This window comes from Lathyrus oleraceus, chromosome 6 (assembly GCF_024323335.1).
Source record: "Lathyrus oleraceus cultivar Zhongwan6 chromosome 6, CAAS_Psat_ZW6_1.0, whole genome shotgun sequence".
Lineage (NCBI taxonomy): Eukaryota > Viridiplantae > Streptophyta > Magnoliopsida > Fabales > Fabaceae > Lathyrus > Lathyrus oleraceus.
The window spans coordinates 235,732,030-235,742,934 of NC_066584.1; the positions used below are offsets into that span (position 1 = coordinate 235,732,030).

At 33.2% G+C, this 10,905-nt stretch overlaps 1 protein-coding gene and 1 long non-coding RNA gene across 2 annotated transcripts; both read left to right on the forward strand.

Moving 5' to 3' along the window:
* Positions 1-734: 734 nt before the first annotated feature.
* Positions 735-2,406, forward strand: LOC127092487 (copper transport protein ATX1). The gene is made up of 3 exons (XM_051031366.1): positions 735-901; positions 1,422-1,497; positions 1,897-2,406. Exons 1-3 carry the CDS (start codon positions 890-892, stop codon positions 2,193-2,195), a joined length of 387 nt encoding a protein of 128 aa, XP_050887323.1. The 5' UTR covers positions 735-889; the 3' UTR covers positions 2,196-2,406.
* A 938-nt stretch (positions 2,407-3,344) lies between these two features.
* Positions 3,345-4,741, forward strand: LOC127093182 (uncharacterized). The gene is made up of 2 exons (XR_007792447.1): positions 3,345-3,572; positions 4,443-4,741. It is a non-coding gene; the product is annotated as an uncharacterized LOC127093182 (long non-coding RNA).
* Positions 4,742-10,905: the final 6,164 nt, after the last annotated feature.

Genomic DNA, 10,905 nt, shown 5'->3' on the forward strand with positions numbered 1-10,905 from the left:
ATATATATTAATATAATATATATATATATAATTTTTTTCATTTTAAATTTTAACATTTAACTAATATTAGTTGCTTAAAAAGTTGGGTGGGTTACACATATGTCATCGTTTTAGTGGAGAAGTATTGGAAATTGGAATACTCGTTGAACTCGTACCGCAAGAGTTTGGATTGAATTGCCAAGTACAACATGTTTAGCTTGAAAATGAAGCATTGTATTTCTTGTACTGCAAAACTCTACTTCTAAGTAACTACTCTATTAAATACATTGTACTAATATTAGCACCATCACTTTATGGTCCAGAGTCTTTTTAAATACCCAAAATATTTAGAAAATAAAAAATAAACTAAAATAATAAATATTATTTTTTTTTTTATAATGCTAACTTGTGACCCAATGATACAAGTTAAAAGATAAATAAAATATTTTTTTTTTAGAATTTATGAAGTGAATTTAATATAAATTCATAATTGATGATTTTATTATTTTTTTAATATTTTTTTTTTATTGGTAGGTTTCTTAATTTGTACCCAAAAACAAGTTATTTTTTTATTTGTAGCATACGCTTGTTTTTTAGATTCTTAAAGATGACAATAAGAAGAGTTAGTAACTGTTTGACTGTAATAAATAATTTTAAATTGATAGTGAATTTCTTATTTTTAATACTAAATGTTTTTTTTTTCAAATGAAAAAAACTTAATCCGAATAAAATATAAAAAAAATTGTAACGGAATAAGTTCCGATGATGTATTCCGTTGGCGAATCATTCACTTTTTCTATAAAGGCACCACTCCCATTACATTACCCCAACCCAACCCTTCTCATTCCATAACCACCCAATTTACAATACATTTTTTCTTCTTCTTTTGTTCACTTTCTCTTCTATAACCATGTCTTCTCAGGTACTCAATCTTTTTAGTTCTCTTTTCCTCTTGTGCTATATCATTCTCATTCTCGTTCTACTGTTTTTTATCTCCTTGATTTCTGATTAAGTTGATGAGTTTCTGACAAAAAATTAGACAAAAAAAGAGTTGGAAATTAGAAGTGCTTTTAGTGGCTTATTTTGGGCGCATGCATAGTTTTCATCGACCAAAACCTTTGATTCAGCGGGTTTTTCATTTCTAATATATCCGATGAATTGATATTCCTTTCCTATTTTTTTATCTATGCCTTTTGTTTATGATGGTATACTCTGACTATAAAAATGGCGATTGCATGCAACAAATTACTTACTGCAACTTCAAATCCAACATCAAGAAACCAAGAATGACTGTTTTTGACTGCTTTTCTCTTATTCTATCAATCTTCCATTTATTTGCCTTTTAAATTGAATGAAAAGGATGAATCTGTGGGTTTGTGGTTATTATAAGTTTATAATGAATCTATGCTCTCTCAATATGAATTATCACATTTTGATTGCAGACTGTTGTCCTCAAAGTAACAATGTCCTGCCAAGGCTGTTCCGGAGCAGTCAAGAGGGTTTTGGAAAAAATGGAAGGTAATTTTATTTCTAAACCAAACTATTTATGCTTGTCAGTTCCAATTAATAACTGTCTCAATTTAATATATTAATCTATGAAGCATGGACATACCAGACACCACCCCGACATTGACGTCGTGAGCAATTATAATTAAAAAATGAATAAATTAAATGTAACTACAAGTGTCGGTACAGATGTGTGGCATTGTCACGAACACAGAAACATCTTTTTTTCAAATGGTTCGGTGCTAAATAGATCTTAACCTATTTTTTTTTGTTAATTTTGTTGATCATGATATGTCGCACTTTCCACAATCTAATTACCAATTTTTTTTCTTTTCAATGTATGTCTTCTATTTGCAATCCGAACAATGTCTTTCAATATTGTATCTAAATTACAGCAACTGATATTTGCAGGTGTTGAATCATTTGACATTGACATGAAGGAACAAAAGGTGACTGTGAAAGGAAATGTTAAGGCAGAGCAAGTTTATGAGACTGTCTCCAAAACTGGAAAGAAGACTGCATTCTGGGTGGAGCCTGAAAACAAGCCCACAGAAACTACTGCAACAACGGAGATTGAACCTGTTGACAAGCCTGCAGAAACTGCACCAGTTGTCTCTGCTGAGCCTGAGAACAAGCCTGCAGAAACTGCACCTGTTGTCTCTGCTGAGCCTGAGAACAAGCCTGCAGAAACTGCCACCATTGCTGCCTAAGACACTTTTGGTTCTATTTCTATTAAGAAAATAATTAGTTTGTTTTAATTTTAAATACAGTTTGATGTTTATCTGATATATTCGGTTTGATGTGTTACTAATAGTGATCCATAAGTTACAAGTACTTCCTTAATTTCTACTTGTGATGATGCTTTTGTTGACTACTATGCTCTTAATTACAGATTAATGAGTCCTTATTCTCATTTACTCATTTTGCTGCATCTTCATTTCTTATATGGCTTACTCAACTTTGAAAATTTTTATTAGGTGATAAGTGCAATGGAGTTTTTTTATTAAATAAGCAAGCAATTGCGTAGGATAATCTTTTAATCCCTGAACGGCAAACTCAATCAAAGAGTTTTAAGATGTTACAATATAATTTTCTATTTGCATTGTAATTATAACTAATTTTCTAATACTTTGTTAATTAGGTAAAATTTTAAACTAATCTTGTAGAGCAATTTTCTCTAACGAACTTAGTAATACACTGTATAAACCAAGATCCCATCCTGTGTACTGAATAAGTCTTTGGATTTTTTTTGTCTCTTCATTATGCAAGATTTACATGCTTCTTGTCAAATGTTAATATGGTATTATGCAAGATTCTTTCTTTCATTTGTCATGTGCATGTCCTCAATTAATTGGTCGTGGAGATTTCAACCTAATCTCTATTTTATTATTAGATGGCTATCAACCTTTTCCTTGTAATTTTTTTTTATTATTTTTCTTTCTTTCTCTTCAAACTCACGCAGTGCGTTTTCCACTTCTCCTCTCGTCCTTTCTTCATCTTCCTTCTCACTGCAAACCCTCATCCACGACACCACGCCTTAAGATTCACACCACGACCTACAAATCCACGCCTTAAGATTCACACCACAACCTACAAATCCACCACGTTCCACAAATTCATCAAAAAAATCCCTCCAACACCAATGTTCCATCCCCACACATTAATCATAACTATTAAATAGATATTTAAATGCTCTATTAGTTGTGAATTGCCATTAAAGACAAATAGAATAATAAATAAATTTATAAGAGATTACTCTTTTATTCAATTCAACGGTCTTTATTAATAAGTAAAAAAATTGAATATTTTGATAATATTAATGAATGATAAATTATTCACTAGAAAATAAATATCTCATCCTAAAGTATTTTCTTATCTCTCTCTTGCCCACCACTTACTATATTTATAGTAAGTGAGAAAGAAGAAAGTGGGTAGAAAAGAGAAAGGGGTATGAAGAGAAGAAATAATAGAAATGAGAGGAGAAGAGAAAGAAAAGGAAAAGAGAAAATTTAGAAGAAGAAGAAAAAGAGAGCTCGAGTCAATAAGCAAAGCATTTCAATTTCATCATCAAACTTCATCTATCAAAGGTGAGTTCCTAGTTAGATTTAGTTTTTGGAGGTATATTCATGAGAAAGGAAATTAGGATTTTGTGTGTGAATCCTACTTGATGCATGAAATTGATGTTGGTACATGATGATGAAACTATGTTGTTGTTGCTTAATGTGATGCCATGTTGATGATATGATGATGTGTTGTTGTGTTGAGATGTTAAGAAATGAAGAAACTTGATGAAAGCTTGTGGGTTCATGTATTGTTGTCTTGCATGTGTTTTTTTTATGGATTTTGATCCTCCTAGGATGTTAATTGATGTTAGGGTTTGATAGGGCGAGTTACCATGTCTTTGGATTGAGAAAAGCATGAAGAACAAGTGAAAAACTGGAAATTTCAGGGTCTGGTTCAAATTAAGAAGCAGAAATTATGCAGAAAAACAATTATGACTGATTTGATTCAAATCAGAAGATATGCACTGTGAGATTGATTCAGATCAATCACTTTTGGGTATCCTTTGACTGATTTGATTTGAATCACAGTTTATACTTGATTCGAATTGAAAGGAAAATTATGTTCAAAACTCTGTTTTCGTCATAGCTTGGGTTTTATAATTCGAAATAAGATGCAGTCAGTTGTATTGGAAAACTCTTTTAATACTCTAATAGACAGTGAAGTATAAATATGATTTTTATGTCAATGATTGATAGGATAGTGATGATAAACTATCATGTATGATATGATGAAGTTAAAGTTGGTTAAATACCTCGTTCCCTATTTCCACCATAAAATGGGAATGGTAGCTCTGATTTATGCGAGATCAGATGCATTTGAAAGTTAACACAGAGAGCTATAACATATTAGAACTTTTATGTTCTTATCCGACTCAAATTTTTCCTTTTGGTCAGGGCAATCCCCACTATAGGATGACCGGACGTACGCTTACTATGCGGCGTATAAGTGGAATAATTTAGGTCGAAACTAGTTGCGTGGAAGCTTCGCCTAAGGTTTATGTAACAAATAAAGTTAAGAGCTTGTGTGGAAAACTTTTATGAATTTAAAATGTAATTGGTTGGGTATTGGTGAGGAACATTTGTTCCGAAAATCCTAATTGGTGATAAACTATTATGTGTATTTCTTGTATCATGTTGCGATGTGTATGTGTATGAGTTAACATGTGTGTATTATAAAACATATTATGGATTGATTACTTGTGTTGAGTGCATAATAATTGATTAAATTTTATGATGAAAAGTAAGGCTAAACATAGGTTTGTAACTAGGTGACTGAATTAGAAAGATAACTTAGGTTATGGAGAATAACTTAGATTGCGATAATAGAATGTAAGAGGTACCTCGGCGTGAATCATGAGCGAGTAATCACTAAATATGAGTCGTCCCATCCACGAGAATGTCAGATGCATAGATGGGGAACGATGTCATAGGTGCGATTCAACGAGCTTGTGTGGCAATATGTTATGTTATATTGTGATTTTGATATAATCACATGGAAATGTGTATTGTCCCATGGTGGTTGTGATATAGCCACATGGAGATTGTTGATACTAATCATGTATTAAAAAATAACCCATATTCATGCTTGTCCCTAGTTCGAGACTTATATAGAGTAGTAAGCGGGAAAGGTGAATCATTGAGACAGATGACTGTAACTCTGCTAAGCGTATTCCATTCAATGGAGGCTACGAGTGTCGTTGGCCATATCTAATATATTGTGTACCCATTCAGTAGAGGCTAGGACTATCGTCGGCTATATGTGGTGGAAAAGGCTTTAGTGCATTCCATTCATTGGAGGCTAGGAGTATCATTGGCCATATCTAATAGATTGTGTGATCTGTTTAGTGGAGGTTAGGATTATCGTTGGCCATATCTGATGGATTGGCTATCACCACATAGTGGAGGCTAGGAGTACCGATGGCCATATCAGGTAGATAGTGTATTCTACACGGTTGAGACTGACACTACTATAAAATAGACCTTTCGTAACACTAAATTACAACTATCTGCCTGTTAACCGTGATAATATCTCATTTTTGTACGCACTTTGTTTTTTTTTTATATTTACGAAAAAAACATTGCATTACAATCAAGCTATTTAACTGTGATTTTACACTCATGGAGTGACAAGGTTTGAATCTCAACTTATTTCATTCGCACAACTCTAAATGTATCAAACTCGACTATAACTATCAATATTACACTATAAACCTTTCAGACTCCACTCTAATTATATTAAACTAAACCCTCTTAATTTTAAGCAATTCTAAAACATAACGAACTCAACGACTCATCAAACTCATCAAACTGTCGGCCAAGTCATAAACTACTCATAAACGTTTGAATCAAACCACTCAATTTAAGCATTTAAACTTATTTCTCACATCCCCATACACAAATTTAACCTCTAAAGCATTACTATGAGATAGTACTACGCGTCTCCCAATGCTTTAAATCATGCATCTATCAGAGTCACGAAGCTCAAGTTATGGCGAAAAATAGGGGAACCAATAGATTGTCTAAGAGAACCAATCGTTTATTCTAAACATTTTATCCAGGATTTTTCACTCGAAGCAGGGAACCAATCGACTGTCACCTGTAATTTTGCCAAAAATTTCACTTCTAAATTTATCTTCTTCAACCTTTAACCATCCCAAATCATATTCAATCATATTCTAACATGCCCAAGCATTTCATACCATGAATTTAACATCATACATGAATTACATGACATTTAACACACCATATTAAACAAATTAATCATATTAACATCGATTTATCACAAAATCATCATTATGCTCTTCATCTCAAAAACACATAAACATGAACAACACAACTCAGAATTTAACATATCAATTCACATGAAATTCAATAACTAACACAATATAAATATAGTATCATAACATAATGATCTAGAGAGATTTGCACAACCACCTCAAGGTCCAAAACTTCATCAATGGAGGTAAGGAAAAATAATAAGGAAGAGGGTTATGATCACTCTCTATCCTTTATGCATAACACACCCATAGATGAATAATTCCCCCCACCCTTACCTCAAATTTTCAGAAAAACCTTTTATCTACAACTATGGAGGATCTACTCTTACTTTGCTAGGGTTCAACTTTTCATGTACCAACAACACTTTCTCTCCCTATTTTTCTATTTAAAACTAATAAACAACCTAGTTTATTTTAATTTATTCCATTCATTCCCCTTCAACTCGTGGTAATTCTCTCATCACCACACTAATTGTAGCGGTAAATTCATGATCATCAAGCTATGGGTAAGCTAGAGATCAAATAATAAGAGTCGTGATAAGCTGTCGCGCGCGGATCAAAACGAGTAATTTTGTAAAAACGTAATACAACGACAATTAAACTCGGATATCGTCTCAAGGATTCTTGTTTAATTAACCTACCGATAGAACAAAAGGGGGGGGGGTTGGTTGGTTTAGATTCGAAAAAGTGATTTTTAAAAGTGATTATAAAATAAGCTGACACGAACCAACCTACTGCATCATCTTCCGACTTATCATTGATTCTTATAAAATTCCAAATCCCTAACGGGTCTGCTCCTATTCGATTATAATTACCATTAACAAGCGTAAAGGAAATTATGCGAGTAATATTCCCAAATTCCGAATTAAGCAAACGGATTAAAAACTATTGCGAATTAAGCAGACGCAACTTGATCGTTCGTGATAAAATAAAAGCTATGTTAACACGAAATTGATTCGGGATCATCATTCATCAATCGAATTTAAGGATTCTATCCTATAGCAACAATTAGATTAAGCAAATAATTGGAATTATAAGAAGAATTCAAAGGAAACAAATTGGAATTAATAAAAACCTCAAAGCGGATTCTGAATTACAGCAGGTTGATTCAAAAAGGATTAGTTCTCCATAGTCATCTTGCTAGCTCTCAAAAAATCATACATGAACCGAAAAATGTAATCCTGTTTTTGGCTGCCTAACCTAGGTGAAAACAAAGACCCGTTTTACAACTCAACTGGGTCGACCCAGCCCACTACAAATGACCCAACAAAAATACAAAAAAAATTCTGCAACTTCAACAGACTTTCTGGCCCTGCTACAGTCCGATTCAGCTCTCGACTTCTGAACACAAATTGTAGATCTTTTCCTTAGCTTTCCAACGCATACTCACAAGCCTCAATCTGATACTCGTAGCTCAAGATATGATTTTTCTTGCGAAAGCTGCTAATGCTGAAAATATAATGCGAAAAACAAATAAGTGCAAAAATAAAATAAATTGTAAAAACACATTAAAACATAAAAATAAGCAAAGCAAATCGAAGAAATGCTTAAGTACAATCATGGAAGAACGTGCATCAAAATGCACTGATCAAGTCGCCACCACGCTTTTATTGTTTCCAAGGGAAAAGAGAAAAATATTTTTGTGTTTGACAAGTCTTTCGGTCTTGTGCCTACGTACCAACATAAAAATGAGGGATCAAAATCTCGTAGTTCGTGATACAAATTTCAAAGTGGATGCATTGCTTTTAATAAAAATTAAGTTTGAAAGGCACAAAGGCCTAAAAATGGTTTGAATGAGTTAGTTCTTTTTGGCCTTTTGAAAGTTTAAGTCAAGTATAGTTAAGTTTATTTATAAATTTGATTTAAGAAAAGAAGTTTGAAAATGCAATGGCATAAGGCCGAAGTTTCTATCTTTTTGCAAAGTGGTCAAAGTTTAGAACAAAATGAGTTCAAACAAAGAAGATTTTGAAAAGGGAGGGAGAGATTTTGAAATTAAAGAAATGGGGAGAAGATGAAGGGACTAATCCTATGCACAAAATTAAAAGTAAAGAGTTGAAAAGATTTGACCAAATGGGTAGCAATCCAATAGACAAGAATGTCAATAGAAACCCAGAATTCACTTTGGACATTTAGAATCAAGCAACACACAAATGCACAATTATATTATCTTGAAGAGCAAAGGCATCAAATAAAGATAGCCACATCCAAGCTTTAGTCATTCCATGATCTTCAAAATTAGCCCATGTAGCAGATGAATTCCACAAGTCATAGATTCAAGATAACAACTTCACAATGATCATGTTGCAGATGAACTCAGAGGGATCTTGAATGATGTATCGGATGAAGTTTCAAATTGCAAGCACTTGGTTTCTCAATAAGTTGGCATTGGTCAAGTCCTTTAGCATAGGAATGTTGCCTAAGTTCTAAGTCCATTTGTTCAAGATCAAGCCAACAGTCCACACAAAAGTTTTTTTAGGATTTTTGTTGTTATTATGTACATTAATGGTCAAAGACCACACAAACAAGTAAAGTATATACAAACAAGATATATCACACAATATGGTCCAAGTGGACAAAGTGAAAATTGCATTATCATAAACAATTAGAATGATATGAACAATGATAAATAAATAAAGGCTAGAATTAAATGACATTAAAGTAAATGACTTGAAATCAAAAGTTAGTTGTTAATGGGTTAGAAGTTAGTATTGTTTTGCTTTTGCTTTTCATTTTAAGACATTCTTTGGATAACACTTAACCCACTTATCACAAGCATGGATCCTTGAGCCAGGACATCTTCCAAAGGAAGGAAAAAAGGCCAAGTTTCCACACAATACCATGAAAGAGGGGAGACTTACAATCTCACTAACTAGAATGTTATGCCTTTTATGTCACAAATTTAGCGCTATGTTAAACAATTGTAATTGGACTTATGTAGAAGTCACAACTATTTGAGGCCAGACAATAGAATTTTGGTGTTAATGCATGTTAGAGACATAGTATAATGGATTATGCTCATGAAACATACCACACACAAAAAGAATATGCAAAATAGGTGACCTAATCTCATCCATACTCATGTTAATTTTTCAACCAACTAGCTTTAGGACTTTGAGATATCATAGGCCAACTGAGATGGATGCATAAAGAAGGGGAATGAGATGAAGAGGGAAGGGAATGGATCAAAACTCAAATTGGTCAAAGGAAGACTTTTACCAAATTAATATCATCAATTCATTTTGGGAGATGGAATGTACATTCCATCAATCCCCTAAATCCAATGATATTAATTTGACAAAGTCAAATCAACCTTGACCAAGGCCCAACAACAAGAGTCAAACACAAACAAGTCATCACAATTGGTCAACAAAATTAATTGGCATTTATTCAAATTAAAAATACTAAAATAAGGCATTTAAATTAAATATGGTTTGTCAAATTCCTAAAACCTCATCAAAACACCAAAGAAATGGCCATGAGATTTATCATAGGTCAAACAAGGTCAAGGGACCTTGGAGAAAAAATTTCAGAATTTTTAAAGACTTAAAAAGTATTTTTAAACCACTAAAAATAAATGAAAAATCAATTAAATCATGAAAAATATTAATAATGATCAAAAAAATAATTTTAATTCAGAATATGAAAGAGGAAATTTTTTGAATTTTTTTGGTGAAACTCTCATATTTTTTAGATCAATATTAAAATTAATATGAATTAATGAAAATAAAAAGAATAAAAGAAAATTAGAAAATAACAAAAAAACGTGGACCACTTGATCTCCCTCATTAATTGAGGTGGCAGATCAAGTGGTGAGAAGCGCGCGTTCCATGGTGCACTGCAGTCAACGCAGCATAGGCAACACACGAGATTAAAACAATTTGAACCAGATCAACGACTCTGAACAGTTCCAGCGCATCGCCGGCGTCCAAAGGCCGGTCATCTTCTCCGGTGACCCTGGTCGGACTGGTTCACTCATCACCATCAAGAAAATGAAAAAGAAGGACATGATCTGAAAGAAAAAATGGCGTAGAGCACGAATCTGACCTCAATTTTAACTAACTCCACATATATAGAAAGATATGAGGAGTTGAATTTTGAGGTGTGCCAACTGAGTTGCTTCGATTTGACGTCTAAGCAACTCAATCGTCTTGCCTACATTGGTAGGACTTCAGACAACCAAAGATCCAATAGAATTGAGTGGAATTGAGAGAGAATCGAAGAGATGAAATTTTCTGGAAAATACCTTCAATGTAGGTCTGGATTCACTTGTTCTTGCTTTGGCTCGTTCTTGATCTTGCTCAGGATGCTTGCAGAAGTATATTAGAATGCACAAAAGGTCTTGGATCCCTGGAGTTTTGAATCTCAAAACAGTAAGATTCAAACTCAATTTCCAAAGGAAATTCTCAGGATTATCCTCTCAAATGGAAGGTTTTGGTGTTTGGGATCAAATCTGGCGCGAAGGGGTCTCTAGTTCTGAGCATATTGAGCTCTATTTATAGCTGGATCAGATGATATTTGCACATTCCAAATGAGTTTCCAAAATTGGCAATGAGTGATGCATGTGTATGTGGGCGTGTACA

Coding starts and splice junctions, on each gene's coding strand:
- LOC127092487 (XM_051031366.1), top strand. Junction 1,498..1,896: donor GGTTTTGGAAAAAATGGAAG/GTAATTTTATTT, acceptor TGATATTTGCAG/GTGTTGAATCATTTGACATT.